Source organism: Pleurodeles waltl, chromosome 6 (assembly GCF_031143425.1).
Source record: "Pleurodeles waltl isolate 20211129_DDA chromosome 6, aPleWal1.hap1.20221129, whole genome shotgun sequence".
In the NCBI taxonomy this organism is placed as follows: domain Eukaryota; kingdom Metazoa; phylum Chordata; class Amphibia; order Caudata; family Salamandridae; genus Pleurodeles; species Pleurodeles waltl.
This window is the reverse complement of record NC_090445.1, coordinates 752,599,052-752,622,417: the sequence shown is the minus strand read 5'-3', so window position 1 is coordinate 752,622,417 and position 23,366 is coordinate 752,599,052. Positions and strand designations below refer to the sequence as shown.

General features: G+C 43.3%; 1 protein-coding gene across 6 annotated transcripts in view; it reads right to left on the bottom strand.

Moving 5' to 3' along the window:
* Nucleotides 1–23,366, bottom strand: part of CCDC186 (coiled-coil domain containing 186) — a 608,776-nt gene that overhangs the window by 188,198 nt on the left and 397,212 nt on the right. For all 6 annotated transcript variants that reach the window (XM_069239313.1, XM_069239317.1, XM_069239318.1 and 3 more), the window contains exon 13: nt 21,310–21,390. In XM_069239313.1, coding sequence (XP_069095414.1) covers nt 21,310–21,390 — 81 coding nt within the window. The remainder of the gene's footprint in view (nt 1–21,309; nt 21,391–23,366) is intronic.

Genomic DNA, 23,366 nt, shown 5'->3' with positions numbered 1-23,366 from the left:
CAAATTAACTCTAGCTTGTGTTCCCTTTATTCTCATTTTATTCTCATTTTATTCCTACTCTAGAGCTAGATCACAAAGTTTTAAAATCAAAACCATTAATTTATAGTTGAACACGTGCCCACGTGCCGTTCTCTCTCACAGTTGCCTTTTAGGATGTTTGTCTCTTTTACACTCACTTTATACTTATTAACTATGCATAATCCTCAGCAGTTCCCACTCTATGACATACATCATTCTATCATAATGTACGTCAGCTAATGTTCACAACTGTCATAACTGTTCTTAACCCTTTTTAGATTTGTCTATGTTCTGATCCTCTGTCACTTTTCAGACCTTCCACTGTCAGTTTCCCTCCCCTATTTCATTTCCGACTTCCAGTCTCTTCCGCACCTGTTTTGTTAAACCCACCATTCCTGATCCCACAAAACACTTTATGCTACAAGAGCCCACACACTCTGCATAATGGGTTGAATTGAACTATCCAAACTGGATTATGCCAATGGCCTCTACCATGGATCATCTCAATCTATTATGAAAAAACTACAACGTATCCAGAATTCCGCAGCCAGGCTACTATTACATGTAACGCTGCAAGCCCACATCTCCCCTGCATTGAGAGCACTACACTGGTTACCCGTTGCCAGAAGATGCACTTTCAAGCTGCTTTGTATCACCCACAAAGCTCTACCTGGAACAGGACCGCTTTTTATCAGAAACAAAATAACCAAATACATCCAACAAAGAAACATCCGCTCAAGATTGGCACCCCGCCTTAGAACACCACCATACAAGAAAAAGACTATAGGTGGTACATCCTTCTCCGTTCAAGCAGCCAAACTATGGAATTCATTACCCCAACTATAAGAGCCACAGATAACTTTCTTGTCTTCAGAAAACTACTCAAGCGTTGGCTCTTTCCTTCATAACCACCATATTCAAACAACTATGGACTGCATATGCCTGTGTTGATAAATATTTTTTTCTGATTATGTGTATATTTCTAGTTATGTATAGTTCTTTAGAAAATATTTATTGCTACTATGTCATACCAATAAAATACACACACACTCTTTAAACCTGTTTGACTAAGTATATTTCACCCCTGGTTCTAATTATGTATTATTGTATGTGCATATGTGTGTGTATTCATGCATGTTTGTATGTGTATGTGTGTATGTATGGAAAATGTCACTTACCCAGTGTACATCTGTTCGTGGCATGAGACGCTGCAGATTCACATGCTTTGCACATCCCGCCATCTAGTGTTGGGCTCGGTGTGTTACAAGTTGTTTTTCTTCGAAGAAGTCTTTCGAGTCACGAGATCGAGGGACTCCTCCCCCTTCGGCTACATTGCGCATGGGCGTCGACTCCATCTTAGATTGTTTTCCCCACAGAGGGTGAGGTAGGAGTTGTGTATTATAGTAATAGTGCCCATGCAATGGAGTAAACATGTATGTACCTAATGTAGTTTAAAGTGATATATTTACAAATGTTCAAGATCAACTTCGAAACGGCTACAGTCTCCCGGGGAGGCGGGAGGGCGCATGTGAATCTGCAGCGTCTCATGCCACGAACAGATGTACACTGGGTAAGTGACATTTTCCGTTCGATGGCATGTGTAGCTGCAGATATACATGCTTTGCATAGACTAGTAAGCAGTTATCTCCCCAAAAGCGGTGGTTCAGCCTGTAGGAGTTGAAGTTGTTTGAAACAAAGTTCGTAGTACTGCTTGTCCTACTGTGGCTTGCTGTGCTGTTAACACATCCACGCAGTAGTGCTTGGTAAACGTATGAGGCGTAGACCATGTGGCTGCCTTACATATTTCAGTCATTGGAATGTTTCCTAGAAAGGCCATGGTAGCACCTTTCTTTCTAGTTGAGTGTGCCCTCGGTATAATAGGCAGTTCTCTTTTTGCTTTGAGATAACAGGTTTGAATGCATTTAACTATCCATCTAGCAATGCCTTGTTTGGAAATTGGATTTCCTGTATGAGGTTTTTGGAAAGCAACAAATAATTGTTTTGTTTTCCGAATTTGTTTTGTTCTGTCAATGTAGTACATTAACGCTCTTTTGATGTCTAATGTATGTAGTGCTCTCTCAGCTACAGAATCTGGCTGTGGGAAGAACACTGGTAGTTCTACTGTTTGATTCAAGTGAAACGGTGATATGACTTTTGGTAAAAAGTTTGGATTTGTCCGAAGAACTACTTTATGCCTGTGTATTTGAATAAATGGTTCTTGTATGGTAAATGCTTGGATTTCACTAACTCTTCTTAGAGATGTGATGGCAATTAGAAACGCATCTTTCCATGTTAAATATTGCATTTCACATGAGTGCATGGGCTCAAAAGGTGGTCCCATGAGTCGTGTTAAGACAATGTTGAGGTTCCACGAAGGAACTGGTGGTGTTCTTGGTGGGATAATTCTTTTCAGTCCCTCCATAAAAGCCTTTATGACTGGTATCCTAAATAGTGAAGTTGAATGCGTAATTTGCAGATAAGCTGAAATTGCTGTGAGATGTATTTTAATGGTTGAGAAAGCTAGCTTTGACTTTTGTAAGTGCAGTAGGTAGCTGACAATTTCTTTAGCAGATGCGTGTAAGGGTTGAATTTGTGTATTATGGCAGTAATAAACAAATCTTTTCCACTTATTTGCATAGCAATGTCTTGTGGTTGGTTTTCTAGCTTGTTTTATGACCTCCATATATTCCTGTGTAAGGTCTAGATGTCCGAATTCTAAGACTACAGGAGCCAAATTGCTAGATTCAGCGATGCTGGATTTGGGTGTCTGATCTGTTGTTTGTGTTGAGTTAACAGATCTGGTCTGTTCGGTAGTTTGACATGAGGCACCAAGGTTGTCTTGCCCAAGTTGGTGCTATTAGTATGAGTTTGAGTTTGTTTTGACTCAATTTGTTTACTAGATATGGAAGGAGTGGGAGAGGGGGAAAAGCGTATGCAAATATCCCTGACCAACTCATCCATAACGCATTGCCCTGAGACTGATCTTGTGGGTACCTGGATGCAAAGTTTTGGCATTTTGCGTTTTCTTTTGTTGCAAATAGATCTATTTGTGGTGTTCCCCATCTTTGGAAGTAAGTGTTTAGTATTTGGGGTTGAATCTCTCATTCGTGGATCTGTTGGTGATCCCGAGAGAGATTGTCTGCTAACTGGTTCTGAATTCCTGGAATGAACTGCGCTATTAGGCGAATGTGGTTGTGAATCGCCCAATGCCAAATTTTCTGTGCCAGGAGACACAACTGTGTTGAGTGTGTTCCTCCCTGTTTGTTCAGATAATACATCGTTGTCATGTTGTCTGTTTTGACAAGAATGTGTTTGTGGATTATTATAGGTTGAAAAGCTTACAACGCTATAAATACTGCCAGTAATTCTAAGTGATTTATGTGAAACTGTCTCTGTTGAGTGTCCCATTGTCCTTGGATGCTGTGTTGGTTGAGGTGTGCTCCCCACCCTATCATGGAGGCATCCGTTGTTATTACGTAATGAGGCACTGGGTCTTGGAAAGGCCGCCCTTTGTTTAAATTTATAGTGTTCCACCATTGAAGCGAGGTGTATGTTTGGCGGTCTATCAACACTAGATCTTGAAGTTGACCCTGTGCCTGTGACCATTGTGATGCTAGGCACTGTTGTAAGGGCCGCATGTGCAATCTTGCGTTTGGGACAATGGCTATGCATGAGGACATCATGCCTAGTAGTTTCATCCTTATTTTGACTTGTATCTTTTGTTTTGGGTGCATGGCCTGTATTACATTGTGAAATGCCTGTACCCTTTGTGGACTTGGAGTGGCAATCCCTGTTGTGTTGATTGTCGCTCCTAAGTATTGTTGTATTTGACACGGCTGAAGGTGTGACTTGTAGTTGAGTGAGAAACCTAGTTTGTGAAGGGTTTCTATGACATACTTTGTGTGTTGTGAGCACCGTTCCTACGTGTTAGTTTTTATTAACCTATCGTCTAGGTACGGGAACACATGTATTTGCTGTTTTCTGATATGAGCAGCCACTACTGCCAGGCATTTTGTAAAAACTTTTGGTGCAGTTGTTATCCCAAATGGCAACACTTTGAATTGGTAATGTACCCCTTGGAATACAAACCTTAAGTACTTTCTGTGTGAAGGATGTATCGGTATATGGAAGTACGCATCCTTTAAGCCTATTGTTGTCATGTAGTCTTGTTGTTTGAGCAATGGGATTACGTCCTGCAGTGTCACCATGTGAAAGTGATCTGATTTGATGTAGATATTTAATGTTCTGAGATCTAATATAGGACTTAGAGTTTTGTCTTTTTTGGGTATGAGAAAGTACAGTGAGTAAACTCCTCTTCCTCTTTGATGAATCGGTACCAACTCTATTGCATCTTTTTGCAACAATGCTTGAACTTCTAGTTGTAGAAGATCTATGTGTTGTTTTGACATGTTGTGTGTTTTCGGTGGGACATTTGGAGGGAATCCTAGAAATTCTATGCAATAACCATGCTGGATAATGGCTAGGACCCACGTGTCTGTTGTTATTTCCTCCCAGTTTTTGTAGAACTTGGTTAGTCTCCCCCCCCACTGGTATTATGTGTTGGGGATTTGTGACATGGAAGTCACTGTTTATTTTGTGGAGTTTTGGGACTTTGGAACTTCCCTCTAGTCTTTGGGAACTGTCCCCCTCTATATTGTCCCCGAAAAGTTCCCCGCTGGTATTGGCTCAGATAAGTGGGCCTTGTTTGTGAGGTTGTGGGTTCAATGCTTTGTCCTCGAAACACCCCTCGAAACTGTGATTTTCGAAATGTGCCTCTGCTCTGTGGGGAGTAGAGTGCGCCCATGGCTTTGGCCGTATCAGTGTCTTTTTAAAGTTTTTCGATAGCAGTGTCCACCTCCGGCCCAAACAACTGCTGTCCGTTAAATGGCATATTCAGCACGGCTTGTTGTATTTCCGGCTTGAATCCAGATGTACGCAGCCATGCATGTCTCCGTATTGTTACTGCTGTATTGACAGTCCTAGCAGCTGTGTCTGCTGCATCCATTGCTGACCGTATCTGATTGTTCGAGATAATCTGTCCTTCCTCCACCACTTGTTGCGCTCATTTTTGGAACTCCTTGGGCAAATGTTCTATAAAATGTTGCATTTCGTCCCAATGAGCCCTGTGATATCTTGCCAACAATGCCTGTGAGTTGGCAATGCGCCATTGGTTGGCTGCTTGTGCCGCCACTCTTTTCCCAGCCGCGAACTTACGACTCTCTTTGTCTGGATGTGGTGCATCTCCAGAGGTGTGCGAGTTCGCCCTCTTGCGTGCTGCACCTACTACCACTGAGTCTGGTGTTAACTGTTGTGTGATGTACACAGGGTCTGTTGGTGGCGGTTTATATTTTTTCTCCACCCTTGGAGTTATGGCCCTTCCTTTGACAGGCTCTAGCATTCCAGGTAGCATGGGGTGGCTCTGGTACTGGTTATGTGTGGACGACAGTGTGTTAAATAGAAAGTCGTCTTCAATTGGCTCTACATGCAGGCTGACATTATGAAACGCCGCTGCTCTTGACACCACCTGTGTGTAGGCGGTAGAGTCCTCAGGTGGTGACGGTCTAGCTGGATAACAGTCGGGACTGTTATCTGACACTGGTGCATCATAAAGATCCCACGCGTCTGGATCATCCTGACTCATCCCTGTATGAGTTGGGGACTGCATCATTGGTGGAGTGGCTACCGGTGATGGTTGTGGTGAGCGTTGTGGAGATGGTGGTGGGGTTACTTGTCTTGCCACTTTTGCCTGTGGCTGCTTGTCTTTTTCTTGGAAGGCAAGTTTCCGTTTCATTCTTATTGGAGGGAGAGTACTGATCTTCCCTGTCTCCTTTTAAATGTGGAGCCTTCTTTGTGTGTAATCTGGCTCCATTGTCTCTAGCTCCTGTCCAAATCTATGTGTTTGCATTTGTGAGGACAGGCCTTGTCCCTCTGTGTAGGAACTTGTTTTCGGTTCCGAGGCCGGATGTTTCGGTACCGAAACCTTTTCGGCTGCCTTTTTCGGTTCCGACGACACTTTTTTGCTCTTCGGCGTAGTGATCTCTCGGTGCCGACTTGCTTCGGTGCCGCTCTCTCGGTGCCGAGATTGCTCTGAACCGGTGTCTCGGGGTCGAGTCTGCTCTGTGCCGGTATCTCGACCGGAGTCAGATGACTTTGACACATGCATGCCCTTTTTCGGTGCTGATGCTCGGTCACCTATTTTTCGGGTTAAGCCATGGCCTGCCGGCGGTGGCGTCCCCTGGGCCTTTGTGGTCTTTGCTTGAGTTTTGTGTATCGACGTCTTACTCACGGTTTTCGGCGTCTGTTCAGGATCGACCTCTTCCGAGTCCGAATCCTCGATGGAGAAGGCTTCCTCTTCTTCCTCCATGTGTTTTTGTCCTGTTGGCACCAACGCCATCTGTAGTCTTCTTGCTCTTCAGTCCCTTAAGGTCTTTCCGGACCGAAACGCTCGACAGGCCTCACAAGTATCCTCCTTGTGTTCTGGAGACAAACACAAATTACAGACCAGATGCTGATCTGTACAAGGATACTTGTTGTGACATTCGGGGCAGAAGCGGAATGGGGTCCGTTCCATTAGCCTTGAAGACACGTGCTCGGGCCGACCAGGCCCTGCCGGGGAAATCGAAAACCCCGAAAGGCCGCCGGAGCTCTTCAAAATTCGGTCTCAATCTGTTGTAACTAAGCCAATACCGAACGTAAACAATACCGTCGAAATTTCCGAGATTTTCACTAACTTTCCGAACCGAAGCGCGGAGCGAAAAGGAACACGTCCGAACACGATGGCGGAAAGAAAACAATCTAAGATGGAGTCAACGCCCATGCGCAATGGAGCCGAAAGGGAAGGAGTCCCTCGATCTCGTGACTCAAAAAGACTTCTTCGAAGAAAAACAACTTGTAACACTCCGAGCCCAACACTAGATGGCGGGATGTGCAAAGCATGTGTATCTGCAGCTACACATGCCATCGAACATATATATATATATATGTATGTATGTGTATATGTTGTTTCTGTGCTTGTCATGTTCGTGGGTCATTGCATGGCTCCTGGGTGGGTTGTTATACTAAATATCTATGAATTCCTGCTCTCATCTTTTCACACTTATCTACCCATCATCATATGTCATGTCTCTATCAAACTATCCTCCATTCTCACTCTGACTCGTCCCAAATCCTTTCTACTACTTTCATCTCCTAAATAACTCTGCCTAAGCTCTTCCCTCCGCTTCCACATCTAACTCACCAAACCTCACTCTACTACCGTGACCTCCCACACAACCCTACTAAATTCTCCCGCATTTATCTCACCCTGCTACTATGCTCTCCTTAACCCTTCCACATACTCTTCCCTCCTCCATCCCCCTTTACTCATCCCAAGCCTTTGGGTTGAGTAAATGAAGGATATACTCCCAATTAACACTTCTGGATTTCTTTCCTCCTCCACCCCTCCATTACTCCAGTCAATCTAACTAACAAACTCTCATATCCGCGGCTCAAATTATCTGGTAATAATACTAAAACTGTACTCATTATTTCCCGATACTATCCATCACTAATTCTTGTTGAGTTCCAGAGTAGCGTGCTACTCACCGAAAAGCGCTTCGACGCCTCGTCAGGGGTAGTAAGCGCTATATAAATACAATTACAATAAATCTTTACAAATAATGGCAACTGAAGTTTTCAAAGGTGGGTGAGAATGACGGATGGAAAGGTTTGTCCTTCATTCCACCTAGAAAACAGGAGTACAAACCTTATGGGAGATTGAGAGATGTTAATTGTTTTCTATAAAGCATGGACGTTTTCAGGCAGAAGAGCCACCTTTAAACTACAATGAACATTCTCTTTTGCATTCAGTGTCGGCTCTACCTGTCCCTTTTAGAGACAAAGCAGGCTTTCCATTAGCACCCTGGGACTGAGTGTTATCCCGGAGTAAAGGTAGTCCACCACACAATTCGTATGGCAGAGAAAGCTATGAATGGGGTGGCCCTTATTATACAAGCACCCACGTAACAGCAAAGATATCTGGTAAAGACATATTGTTGCTGCTGCAATAAGGGACACTAAAACATCTAGATTTATTCTCTTGTACATGCAGGTAATACAAAAAGAATTTGGTTTGGCACAGGCAGGTCAATCCACGTGGGTTTGATGAATTCAAAACATTTTCATGCACATTTTGGAACACTTTGGAACAAATAACCCTCAGCGATGGCTCTAAAGAGCATATGCTGCAAATGAAAATGTAATTCTCTTCAAATATTCAGGTTGGGCTAAGGCAAAATGAAGCTCAAGCAACACAAAGGTTAGTAAAGCAGCTCTTCTATCACTTAATTCTCCTGTCATCAGTCATTACACATTAGACCAGGCAAATGAGCTCTTACACTAATCAGTCATTAGATTTCTTTCAATCCTGAATGACTGTGAAGGTAAATTGTGATCAATATGAAGAAAGTAGCTGGCTTTCTAAGGCTTTAGGATGCTATTTGCTTTTGTAGCTAACAAAAGCCAAACAAGATTCAAATTAATCCAGTATCTCTCAAGAACGAAACAATGGGAAGTCCTCTCTTGATTGCTCAAGGTAAGGGCAACCCTCCTCTTCGTAACCATGGAGACATCCAACACTTTAAAGATCACATGAAAGGTACCAGGTATCACTTTAACAGGGATACAGTTAGAAGGAAAAAAAAGTAAGAGAACCAAATATTTTTTTTTCACAATCTTATGGCTCCTGATTAAAGATAAATATAATTACAGACGTTACTAGCAAAGCCCCACACTCCTCCTGACACCAGGGGAAAGGAAAAGCTAAGAATATCCAGATGTAAATTTGAAAGTCGAAAATGCAAGATGCAATAAACAGGGCTAAACTGGTAACAGGGCATCGAAGGCTGCTACGAAAAGCCAAGAAAATTAATGTGTTTCAATGCATTTATCATTTGTGAATGCCTACATATAATGATTCAAACAGAAACTGATGTAAAAGAAATGGTTTTACTTCATCTCGGATACGGAACCTCAGAATTCTTTAGACATCCCATTATCTTGAAAGGAGAGTTTACACAGTTTTCCCATGCTCCTCTCATGAAAATCACATAATGAAGGAAACGCAAGCCGGACATCCTTTGTCCACCACTGAACTGTGCAGTCCTGCCACTGCCCTTCCTGTCTGACGCTCCCACAGCTTGTAGAACAATCCACGTGGTGAACATGAGCATGGAGACACCTAAGTAGTCCAGGCAATGAACATGGTTAATCTTGCACTGAGTGCGGCATCTAACTGGCTTTTTGCACAAGGAGGCCTCACCTCACCCTAAGCTCTCAATACAAATGTAACAGTATCTCAATTTAAAAATAACAAAATAAAGCTCCAATACTGGCTCACATATAAGCCCTGAAGGAAACATCTGTGAACACAGCATCTATTGAAGCACAACCTAACAGGCCAGACCAGAAAAGTAATCAACCAGTTACAGTAATCGTCATTACTTAAGGATTAAGACCCACTGTAGACAGAAAAGGATGTGAAAGTAAATAGGCTTAAGTCCAGTTATGCAGACATTTCCTATTTATGTCATATATGGTGATGAAGAATAGCTGGCAGCATCTCAGACAGCTGATTGTGAATTTTATTTTCCACACACACATAGTTTGTGGAATGGGACAAGTTTTGGCTATGAAGTTTGAGGTTCGTACCATTTCCAATTGCTACGCATGGGTGGAAATACACATTCCCATCACCTGATCAAGGATGTCCCTGGGTAGAACATCTAGAGCAGGAAATGTAAAGAGGAAGGCTGCAATTTGCTGTGTGCCCTACCATGACCACCAGTTGATGTTGAGGATGGTAGCTCTGGGGTAGGGGGACAGAGTGCAGGTGAGACCACATCCTGCAGCTCTGCAATAACTAGGTTGTTTTTTTTAGGGAACAGGGAGGATGCTGACTGAGAAGGAGTGTGTAACAGGTTGCAGCGAGTCCATTATGTGAATCTTAGGTGGGGAAAATCACTGATTGCTTCTGGTGATCCTGGGGCTTCAATGAGGGGAATGGGTGCACAGCTGTCAAATGATGCTACTTCGACTCGCACACTCCTGATAACTCCTATTGTCAGGAGCAGCCCCAAAGATTGTTATTCCCAAATTATAATAAGCTACGCATATACAGGGAGTGCAGAATTATTAGGCAAGTTGTATTTTTGAGGATTAATTTTATTATTGAACAACAACCATGTTCTCAATGAACCCAAAAAACTCATTAATATCAAAACTGAATATTTTTGGAAGTAGTTTTAGTTTGTTTTTAGTTTTAGCTATGTTAGGGGGATATCTGTGTGTGCAGGTGACTATCACTGTGCATAATTATTAGGCAACTTAACAAAAAAAAATATATACCCATTTCAATTATTTATCATTACCAGTGAAACCAATATAACATCTCAACATTCACAAATATACATTTCTGACATTCAAAAACAAAACAAAAACAAATCAGTGACCAATATAGCCACCTTTCTTTGCAAGGACACTCAAAAGCCTGCCATCCATGGATTCTGTCAGTGTTTTGATCTGTTCACCATCAACATTGCGTGCAGCAGCAACCACAGCCTCCCAGACACTGTTCAGAGAGGTGTACTGTTTTCCCTCCTTGTAAATCTCACATTTGATGATGGACCACAGGTTCTCAATGGGGTTCAGATCAGGTGAACAAGGAGGCCATGTCATTAGATTTCCTTCTTTTATACCCTTTCTTGCCAGCCACGCTGTGGAGTACTTGGACGCGTGTGATGGAGCATTGTCCTGCATGAAAATCATGTTTTTCTTGAAGGATGCAGACTTCTTCCTGTACCACTGCTTGAAGAAGGTGTCTTCCAGGAACTGGCAGTAGGACTGGGAGTTGAGCTTGACTCCATCCTCAACCCGAAAAGGCCCCACAAGCTCATCTTTGATGATACCAGCCCAAACCAGTACTCCACCTCCACCTTGCTGGCGTCTGAGTCGGACTGGAGCTCTCTGCCCTTTACCAATCCAGCCACGGGCCCATCCATCTGGCCCATCAAGACTCACTCTCATTTCATCAGTCCATAAAACCTTAGAAAAATCAGTCTTGAGATATTTCTTGGCCCAGTCTTGACGTTTCAGCTTGTGTGTCTTGTTCAGTGGTGGTCGTCTTTCAGCCTTTCTTACCTTGGCCATGTCTCTGAGTATTGCACACCTTGTGCTTTTGGGCACTCCAGTGATGTTGCAGCTCTGAAATATGGCCAAACTGGTGGCAAGTGCCATCGTGGCAGCTGCACGCTTGACTTTTCTCAGTTCATGGGCAGTTATTTTGCGCCTTGGTTTTTCCACACGCTTCTTGCGACCCTGTTGACTATTTTGAATGAAACGCTTGATTGTTCGATGATCACGCTTCAGAAGCTTTGCAATTTTAAGAGTGCTGCATCCCTCTGCAAGATATCTCACTATTTCTGACTTTTCTGAGCCTGTCAAGTCCTTCTTTTGACCCATTTTGCCAAAGGAAAGGAAGTTGCCTAATAATTATGCACACCTGATATAGGGTGTTGATGTCATTAGACCACACCCCTTCTCATTACAGAGATGCACATCACCTAATATGCTTAATTGGTAGTAGGCTTTCGAGCCTATACAGCTTGGAGTAAGACAACATGCATAAAGAGGATGATGTGGTCAAAATACTCATTTGCCTAATAATTCTGCACTCCCTGTATAGGTTCTCAGCTTTTTTAAAAAGAGCTCAGATCAAGAAATTAATTTACTAAAGAATGTTTTTTTTTTTTATGGAATGTGTGTGAGGGGGTTAGTAATGTAATACATGAAACAAGCTTCCACCAAGCGTCTCCCCTTGTTTGATCACAACCTACTTAGAAACTCAGTACCCTATGAAGATCATCTCCACAGATTCTTGCAAGCCAGTGTTCCCATGCTTCTGATAAAAAACAGTACCCCACTTGTGTCTGGGGGCCTATTATCTGCAACAAGAATCAGACCATTTAAAGTTGCTGGTGTCAGTGATTACAGTTCTGATCCATTCTTATGATGTGTACTAGATCCATCCACTCATAGGAGGCAGTATTTCAGACTGGATTGGTATGGGAATGAAGGGTAGTAAGACCTCGACCAATGGCTATAATTACTGAGTTTTCTGTCACATAAATGTGGAAACAATAATCTTTTTTGACCTGTGCTTTGATGGTGGCAGAGCTTTCTGGGTAGAAAAACAAGTGGAATCCATACAAGTCACACACCATGGATTCCCCTGGGTTTCAAGGTTTATAGAAATGTTCGGGCTTGGGAGGATCCCTGGTTACTGGCTGACTCAGACACTGAATAGTACAGACATTTGCTTTGACAAATTTTAGAAAATTGGAAAAACATCTTGATATTTCCTTGGTGTGTCTTCTGGGGCCTTTCCAGTCACAGGCAAAAGGATCACCTACGTACGAGGGCTAATGTTTTTAATCGAGAGAAATGTAGGAACAGAATGGTAGAACATTTGTTTATTAGAGAATTTCTCTTTATTTTTGGCTTCCAAATTTTAGCCAGTTTGCAAGGAAAAAAAAAAAAGCACATTTTAAAACGCCCTCTGCATCACATTATATTATGGGTAATCCCAAATTCAGAGGTGTACAAATAACCACTACTCCTAAAATCATTCTCTTTGGTACAATTAAAAAATGCATAGGTTTAGTTTATCTTTCATTAGATTTCACCATATGAATTGATGCATGGTCGGTACACAATGAAAAATCATATCTGCAGCTCAGTCTGTGGCTCTGGGTATTGTATGTTTTTAAACAATCAACAAACATGATATATCCTTGCAACCAGCAGAGTTTCACAGATGCAACGTTATATTACTTTTGTAAATCAGCCATCAGGTCAAAACAACTGCAGATGAAAACACGGTCGGCTATTTCTATTTCCGTGGCAAGATCTGGCAGTGAGTTATGGAACTGCCCAGGTAATCATCCTCTATGGTCTACTTCTACTCTACACTAAGAAGGCCCTTGTACTACATGGCCTGCAGACCCAACAGCCTCTGAAGGTAGGCAAGAGATCTTGCCGGGGAATACATCAGAATGCACCAACTTGCTGCCTGGGAAAGGTAAGTCCTTTTAACTGGAAGGCAGGTGACTTCAGAACTGTTTTTCAAGCTGCAGTCTTCTTGCACTTTGTTGGACACAACACACTTATATATATATATATATATATATATATATAGGAAAATGCCACTGTTGGCATGGTTAACCCCTAACTTTTTGCCTTTTGTTGATTTGTTGATGCTAGTTACGATTGAAAGTGTGCTGGGACCCTGCTAACCAGGCCCCAGCACCAGTGTTCTTTCCCTAAACTGTACCTTTGTCTCCACAATTGGCACAGCCCTGGCACACAGATAAGTCCTGTGTAAATGGTACCCCTGGTACCAAGGGCCCTGTAGCCAGAGAAGGTCTCTAAGGGCTGCAGCATGTATTATGCCACCCTGGGGACCCCTCACTCAGCACATGCACACTGCCTCACAGCTTGTGTGTGCTGGTGGGGAGAAAAAGACTAAGTCGACATGGCAATCCCCTCAGAGTGCCATGCCCACAACCCACTGCCTGTGGCATAGGTAAGTCACCCCTCTAGCAGGCCTTACAGCCCTAAGGCAGGGTGCACTATACCACAGGTGAGGGCATAGCTGCATGAGCACTATGCCCCTACAGCGTCTAAGCAAATTCTTAGACACTGTAAGTGCAGGGTAGCCACAAAGAGTATACGGTCTGGGAGTTTGTCAAACACGAACTCCACAGTTCCAGAATGGCTACACTGAATACTGGGAAGCTTGGTATCAAACTTCTCAGGACAATAAATCCACACTGATGCCAGTGTTGGATTTATTGGGAAATGCACACAGAGGGCATCTTAGAGATGTCCCCTGTATACCAGCCCAACTACTAGTGCTAGGCTGACCAGTTTCTGCCAGCCTGCCACATCCAGATGGGTTTCTGGCCACCTGGGATGAGTGCCTTTGTGCACTCTGTGACCAGGAACAAAGCCTGCTTCACACCTCCCCCTGCAGGAACTGTAGCACCTAGTGGTGTGCCTCAAAGGCTCAAGCCCCCCAAAGGGCACCCCAGCTAGTGGAGATGCCGCCCCCTGGACACAGCCCCCACTTTTGGAGGCAAGTCCGGAGGAGATAATGAGAAAAACAAGAAGGAGTCACCCTCCAGCCAGGACAGCCCCTAAGCTTGAGGATTCCCCCCAATAATACTAGGGATGTGCCCCCTCCCCACAGGGAGAAGGCACAAGGAGGGTGTAGTCTCAGGGACAGTAGCCATTGGCTACAGCTCTAAACACACCCCTAAATTGAGTATTTAGGGGTGCCTAAATTGAGTATTTAGGGGTGACCCTGAACCCAGGAAACCAGATTCATGACGACCTGAAACAAGAAGGAGGACTGCTGACCTGAAAAGCCCTGCAAAGACGACGGAGACAACAACTGACTTGGTCCCAGCCCTACCAGCCTGTCTCCAGACTCAAAGAACCTGCAACAGTGACGCATCCAGCGGGACCAGCGAACTCTGCCCACTCAGAGGACTGCCCTGCAACCCAAAGGACCAAGAAACTCCTGAGGACAGCGGCTCTGTCCAAACAACCAAGAAGAAACCAACTTTAATGGGACTACAGCCTCACTCCGGAAGCGTGAGTCCCCAACACTCTGCACCAGATGCCCCCATCTCGTGTCCAGGAGAACCAACAATGCAAAGAGGACCCCCAGGCGACTCCAAGAAGTGGACACCCTGAGACGACCTCCCTGCACCCCCACAGCCACACCTGCAGAGAGAATACAGAGGCTCCCCCTGACCGCAACTGCCCGGTAACAAAGAACCTGATGTCTGGAAGAAGCACTGCACTCGCAGCCCCCAGACCTGAGAGAAACCAACTACCGGAGCAGGAGTAACCAGCAGGCGGCCCTCATCATTGCCCAGTGAGTGGCTAGCCCGAGAAGCCCCCCTGGTGCCCTGCCTGCATCGCCAGAGTGACCCCCGGGTCACTTCATTGATTCCTAGCTAAAACCCGACACCTACTTTGCACAATGCACCCGGCCACTCCCTGTGCCGCTGAGGGTGTATTTTGTGTGCCCGTTTGTGACCCTCCCAGTGCTCTACAAAACCCCCCTGGTCTGCTCCCCGAGGACGCAGGTACTTACCTGCTAGCAGACTGGAACCGGAGCACCCCTGGTCTCCATAGGCACCTATGTTATTTGGGCTCTACTTTGACCTCTGCACCTGACCGGCCCTGTATTGCTGGTGCTTGGTGTTTGGGGTTGACTTGAACCCCCAACGGTGGGCTGCCTATGCCCCGGAGACTGAACCTGTAAGTGCTTTACTTACACGATAAACTAACCTGTACCCAAGGAACTGTTGAGTTTGGCACTGTGTCCACTTTTAAACTAGCTTATTGCCATTTTTGCCAAAACTGTCTACATTACTGTTTTAATTCAAAGTTCCATATTTACCTATGCCAAGTAACTTACAATTTATGTACTTACATGAATTCAGAATCTTGTGGTTCTAAAATAAATTAAGAAAAGAATATTATTCTATATAAAAATCTATTGGCCGGGAGTTAAGTCTTTGAATGTCTGCTCGACCACACTACCACAAATAGAGCATTAGTATTATCTATTATTGCCACTATCAACCTCTAAGGGGAACCCTTGGACTCTGTGCACACTATCTCTCACTTTGAGATAGTATATACAGAGCTAACTTCCTACAAAATATATATATATATATATATATATATATATATATATATATATATATATATATATATATATTTATATTTATAATAAACAGAGTAAAAGGTTGAATGGACCTGCTGGGATTGAAACCTATGACCATGATCATCAGACTAGATTTATACATTTGCTCTACATAAACTTTTTAAATCCTTGATGTAGTCAGAAGAAAACAACCTACTACCACAGACATTGGGCAAAACATCCAGCACAAAAGTCTCAAGTTTTATCACTGATGGTCCCAACTTGAACATCCAAAAGGCAAGACAGGTTGTAGTGATACAATTACTGCACAATTAATAAATATCATGAAATATAATTGTGCATCAGTGTAACAGAAGTCAAAAAATGATTAAGCCTAGCCTCTTAGCCAGGAATCATGTCCCCCACTAATCATTTTCATATCATAGTTGCCTCTCCATTGTGAGCACCTCGGGACATATGTGCGAGATGATGGCTCCTCAAGGCTTTTACACAGGATCTGAAAGGTAGGGGTCTGGACACAGTTGATCTGATTAATGAAGAAAGTCAGGTTGAACCTGACATCAGAATCACATCAGGAATGTGTGCAACCCTCTTACGAGGAAAGGTTTCATGCAGGCCATGTCCAACACTTCATCTATGAAGGTCGCCCTCAGCATGGGTATAAAATGGGACTTCTGGGAGTTAAAAGTAAAGTCCAAGTCACGTATGAGGGTCATAGTGAATTGATGATGTTCTGAGACTAGCATAGAAAACCTACTATTAAAAGTCAGTCATTTAAGAATGGAAATACATGGACTCCTACCACCTGAGTGAAGCTGCCACCACCACAACCAACATAGTGGTGAACACTCCCAGAGCAGTTGTTAGACTAAAAATGGTATAGCTGCAAACAAAGTGTTGGCTCCCCACAGTGAAACTAGGGTAACACCTGTGTGCAGCAAGTATTAGTAAGGTAACATTGGTGTCTTGGAGATTCATGAACACCAACTAATGTCTTGTTATTGAGGGCCAGCAGAAGCTGGTTCACCTATAGCATTTGCAACTTGTCCTGTTAAATGAAAACTTTTAAGATGCGAAGATCCAGGATGGGTTGAAGATGGCTTTTTGAAGACCAAGAAGTAAAATCAAATGCCCCTCCCCTCCACAGGCACCACTTCTATAGACCCTCTGCTCAGCAAGGCAAGAACCAGAGATGGAGGGCACTCTGTGGGAAGGGAAAGGAGGGGAGTTGCATAGCTCTTGTGGATAGGGTGGAGCACTCAGCGCCCAGTCATAATCATCTTCCAAACAGAGACACAGAGTGTGACATGCTCCACTATGAGAAGCTGGTGGTGGAGAAATCAAAGCAGTTTAGAGATGACAAATCCAGTGTAAGATGGCAGGACTTAGAGTTGCTGCTGTCAGTGGCATCCCTTAGGTCGAAATCTACCCTTAAAGGAGACATAGCCAGCTGTGGAGTCTGAACCAGCTCCCAAGGTTTCATTTGTTCAGGGTTACCATCAGGAAAAGTCCAAAAAGCTGCAGTGCTGGTGGTGGAACTGTTTTATGAAAGGCCAAGCTAAGGGAGAGGACAATGGCGCTGCAGATGTTAAAGCACTCTAGGAAGGAGCCACCTTTCCTTCCAAAGAGCAACTCATGAAGTGCAAATCCAAGAGAATTGTATGGACATATTTCCAAAAGTACATGGAACACATTCATGCATGTCTGCACTTAGAAGCTGTTGTGGACACAAATCGAGAAACTCTAACCACAAATCCAGCCTTAAAAAGTTTATTCAACTCTCTTTCTGAGGGTGCTATAGCAAAGACAATGAGGTCCAATTTGGCAGATAATGCTTGCATCACAAGACACCCTGGTGAGGAGTGGAAGGACTAGAAATCTGGATCAGAGGGCACTGGTGTATGGCACTTTAATTTCTGTGTTTGGACTGATGGGCCCAAATAGAGCTTCTCCCAGGCATCCAAAATGGGATCCAAAGGGGCTTGAATTAAAGTGAACAAGGGTTCTAAAAATGACAACAGCTGCAGAATGCCCTCATGGATGTTGGATTTTGGTTCCTCAGTGGGTACTGGTAATTCTTTTTCTGCCTACCACAGAGGCAAAAGAACAAACATTTCTGAAAGAGGATCAGAAGTATAAGGGATGTTATCTATGGAGAAATACATAGGCCACAAGCATTAAAAGTCCAAATAGAGGAAGGCATCTATATTATATGGAGAACGATGCTTGTTAGCATCTGGCTCATCTGCTCAGTAATCCTTATTGGGCACCACCAAAACATTAGTGTCTGATTCAAAACAAATCCCTACATGGTCAAATCTGCCCCCCCCCCCCCCCGAAAATTGCTCAGCCAAAGGTTTATTGTCAAAAAATAGCCAAACCTTTTGCTTTGGCACTTGGATGATGTCAGCAGATTTAAAAAGTTTCAGAAGCAGCTCAGTTGGTGGCACTGGCATAAACAGCATTAAAGGCATATGGGCCAACTCAAAGTGTCACATGCTTCTTTGAAAGTGATACCAAGCCAAGTGGAGTCAGGACCAAAGCCGCAGCAAGCACTGAACACCTGGGATGGTACTCCCTCCTCCTCTTGGAGAAGAGCTCAGAGGGCTGCGGGGCCAAGATATCAAGCATACCTAGTCAGAAGGCCTCAATCTGATCTCTAAGTACACAGAAACTCTGCCTTCACCTTTTGGATAACAGGAATGGGCTCTGAAGATGAAGAAGAACCCATCATCTGGGAGCAGTGCTTCAGAAATTTTGAGCATTTCCAAATAGCAGGACCTCCTTCTCTAGGAAGAAAACCTTCACTATGATTTTTTTTTTGCCCTTTCCAGGAAGATTTCTAAGAGGACCTGTCCATGTTGGGAGACTTACCGGATACCGGAGAATGTTGAATCCAAGACACCTGATGCAGTTATCACACAGATCTGATAAGGGTATCTGTTTGCAGCACAGTGGATCGTAGGATTCAATTTTTGACCAATTAAGGATTTGTTTGTTGAGACACAAAGATCTGGATCAACATTGGCGAGGCACCTCTCTCTCTCACACACACTCTCTCTCTCACGCTCTCTTTCTCACACTCTCTCTTTGGCAGTGTTTGATGAATCTTTATTACATTTTCCAAAACAGTACTTTCTGGAACCTTGTTTTGTATGAAACGTTTTGGGGTGATTCGTCAAGTGAGAGCCGACAAAAAGGGGGGTAAAAAAAAAAAAGTGAATTTCCCTTTATTAATCCTATAGAGATTTTAGACAGCCTGAACTGCTGGATGGAATTACACCAAATTTGGCAGGAAGGTAGCTCTAAGTCCAGAAAGGATTCTTTTTGTTATTCTGTATAAATCCGTTCAGGAGTTTTGTAGATATTAAATGAAATCCTCATTTGTATATCTTGAGTTGTGACAAATTTGTGAATACTGCCAATCTTGTGCAGAGATCTGACTGGCTGACAACACGTCAACAAGGAAGTGGTGACAGCCATTTTGAAGCTTGGCTTCAGACAAGTCTAAAAAGAAAGAGAAAAAAACAAGAAAAGGGAACAGCGTACCATTACCCTAACCACCTAGCCTTGGTCAAAAAGATTCCCCCAGGGACCCACCCCCACCACACCTTGAGCTAGAAAGCATTTTATTTGAAAATCACAGCAAAAAACACGAATATTTGCGTATTTCGCCGTGATTTTTTTAAAAAAACGTAAAAAACAAGCACACTCGTCTGTGCTTGCTTTTAATTGTGCCAATGGGTGGGCCAAGTCCTAGGGGCACTGTGGGCAAAATAGGAGGGGGCACAGGATGCCCACCTCCTAGGGCTTATGGAAGCCCCAGGGACTACCACCTCCCTGGGGCTATATGCTAAATATATATTAGGGGGGACGGCAGCAGATGGCATGCGTGCTGGAAAAGAGATGAAAACATTGCTCCTGCAAGCAGGGAGATGCTTTTTAAAGCAGCTCCCTGCTTGCCGGACTAATGCCAGCTCAGACAGCTGGGATCGCGGGGCCTACAGGCTCCCCTGCAGTCCCCAATGCAAGTGTGTTTTCTCTGCAGCTACTCCTTGTAAAGTTACCTGAAGACAACCCACGAGGAAGAATCACATTAGCAAAGTGACAGAAACACAAGGTCACTGAAGACATTTCCTCAGAGTCCTTTACGCAGCTGTTATGTACTGTAGGAGATGCACTACACATTTACTCAACGAGGTAACACTTACTATTAGTCAATAGAAAGTATTCCAGTTGGGGAGACATTTTGCACAAAATGGTGGCCTCTTCTTGGATAAATATGTATGACAGGATTCATTCTGGCACAATGCTCATTTCACAGTAATTAAACCTCAAAGGGAAGCACTTACAGCTATACAAAAAGTAGGTGCTCAAGTTGAAGCTCCATTTATGTAAACTACTAATCAACCAAATTTCTAGTGCATGGACAAGGCAAAACAAGACTTTTTTCCCCCTGCATATTCACCTTAAAACCTATCTGTAAACCTCGTTCGAGGTGTTTGAATCCTTGCTTTTTTTGTGTGCAATATCTCATGTAGTGACTATGACGAGTGGGGTCTTTCTTGTGAAAAGCTGCTGAAAGCTATTCACCACCAGTTTAGGGGGAGCTATAGGGGGCTGGCCAGATGGCCTGGCTGTTGGCCATGCGTGATGCAGGGTTGGGTGATTATAGGGGGTTGGCCTTCAGCTGTGCGTGGCGCAAGTTTGGGTGGTTATAGGTGTGTGTCTGCAAGGCCTGGCCACAGGCCATGCCCTGCGGCCAACCCCCGCAGCACACGGCCAAAGGCTGTGCATGGCACAGGGTTGAGTGGTAAAAAGGAGTTTGGCTGCAGGCCCTGCAGCCAACCTCCACTGCACCCGGTTATAGGTCACGCAGAGGTGGCTGGATTAACATATAGTAATTAAAATTACTTTACGTTTAAAAAAAATGGAAATTCACTAACAAAGGTTACAGGGATGTTATATTCAGGAAATAGAATTTTCAAAAAAAGGTTACAGGGGAGTTACAGTTAGAAACACATTTTAAACTCGCAAAACTATAGAAATTCACCAGTTATAGTTAGATTTATTTCAAATAACTGCAACTCGTGCACTAAGGTAACTATAGCCTGTGGCCTTGCCATGCCCTTAATTGCCTCAAATATTACAGCACTCATGACATCTTTTATAGCATCATTGATAACATCACTGTAACATTTGTTGTACAAGTATTCATTAAAAAAAAAAACATGCAGACTAAGACAATGCATAAAATGACTGGATTGATGAGCCTGAGGATCCTGACCTGTGCTATACTAATAGGGGCTGGTTAACAGCACTATCAATTTAGAGGACTTCATAAATGCTCAATGGAAATTTTCCAACCACTTGTGACTCATTGTGCCCAATTGAATACCTAGTGCACTGAAAGATGTAATGATAAAATGATTGCAAAGCTCATGAGTATCAAAACATTATTGTCTGTCAAGGTGAGAGAAATAAAAAAATTAGACTTCGGCATTCTAAGTTACCTGACGAACTGGAACGACTTCCCATGCTGCTCACTTCCTTATCACAGTTGCCATTTTCTATTTGATCTAGCTTCCTCCGTGCTGTAAAATAAGATAGGTGTTACAAAACTAGGTCAACTAAGTAAGGGAGAAACTAAATATTTATTCAAGTTACAAACTGAAATTATATTTCTGAAGTTGTGTGATAAATCCCAAGAACTATGAATAGTGGTTAGGATCTCAAGATGCCATCAAGACCTAGAACACTGGTGATTGGATGTACAAGCATGAAGCATAAGTACCTGAAGTTTGATGAGGCAGAATTGTAGAACATGTATAGTTCAAGTGTTCATGTAAAAAGGTTTAGCCAAGAACAACACTACAGCACCAATGTCCTCAACATAAAAAAGGTTCTACAAAGTGACTCTAAATGTGCAGTATGTATATAGGTACAGGTCTGGAGTAGATGCACGAGTTCTAACTTTGCATTAAAAGACTCATTACGTCTCCCACATCCAAAGGACTACCTCCATAGACCAGGGGTCCCTAAGATTCTGGCTTGATTTAAATCTCAGAACAATGTCCAAGAACCCCCATTATGTAGGAACTTTGGTATCCTCTTTGCTCTAAACTGCTTATATGCTCCTTGTTAATATATAATTTCTGTCCACTTAGAGGGGACTGGAGATGGATATTCGGGAACAGTGTAGGGAGAAAGGCACTGGATTTACCTTTACCCCTGCATATCACAGCTCCAGGAGAAAACAGTTCAGCAGAGTTACTGGTTCTAGAAGCTTGATGCCAGACCATCCTATCCAAAAACATGACATTAATGTGAAGTGAAGGCCAAGCTGTGGCTGAATTTGCAGCAGCAAACACACTATGCAGAGTATAAACCACACCTTATCTTATCTTTTAGGTGTCTTTGCAAATGCACCAGCTAATACGGGTACATGCAAGACTTGCCAAATGTTGTCAGTGTCTCATAGTTTATTCTATTTTCTTGCCTGAAACCCCATCTTGTTACATTTTCATGGTGATCACCGCCAGGGGGGCCTTGCTTCCTTTTATACACCTTGCAGAAAACTGCAACAAGCAGACACAGCAGGTTCAAGCTATTAAAATGTAGAAAGTAAGGTGGGGCGGGGCTATTTTGGGCTTCCAAACAAGATTAAAATAAAGAAATAGTGGATAACTGTGCCATTCCAAGTGCATTAGTTATACCAACCCAGAAGAAACTGGAGAAGGGTTGATAACCAAGATGTCCACTTATTCTTTACATTATATTACCAAGCTGTGAAAACTTTACAATGGCAGGAGCATATTGACCTGATAATCCCGTCCTGCTAAGCAATACAGACATAACCAGTACAAGCAACTATTGGTCATCTTAAACCTCTGTATTTAAAGACTACCCCAATATTTACCCTGTGTTTTTAAGAGACTGCAATTACTATAGCTTTATGTACAGATGGCAATGCAAACAAAGTTGTCTGTAGTGCCTTAACAGGATGATGGCGGTGGGACAAGTGAAACATAGAAGGAATCTCACTGCACTCTTTGGCGCCTAAAGAGTAATTGAGAACAACCACCACAGAAGGAAAGAGGACAAATGAAATAATCGTGCTCGGTGAAGTAAAATAGGATGGGTTTTAAGATATCAATTACCACAGTGGATCAGTAGTAGGATGGATCGTAGTCCTTGCCAATTTGAGAGGGGTGATGTGCCAAATGAGCTAAGAACAGCAATACTTAAAGGACAAGCCAATTAGGGTTCAGAATGGTGCTGGGGCTGATAACACATAATTCTCCAGAAATAGTCAATTTCGGCTTACTGATAAATGAAGCATGTAAAGGTATCCAAGATCAGACAATCTTTCTGTAAATTAGCAGCATCTGAAGCAGCAGCAGCTGTGTGCCAAAGGAAGTAACAAGAAACTGGGCTGATAGTGGTCCAAGTGATTTTAGTTTCATGGGTATCTTCTAAAATGTATAAGGCGGAGATTCATACAATTACTTGTTTAGTAGGATGCTACCTGGGCTCTGCTGGTCAACATTACAGGGCCTCTTGAGAACTC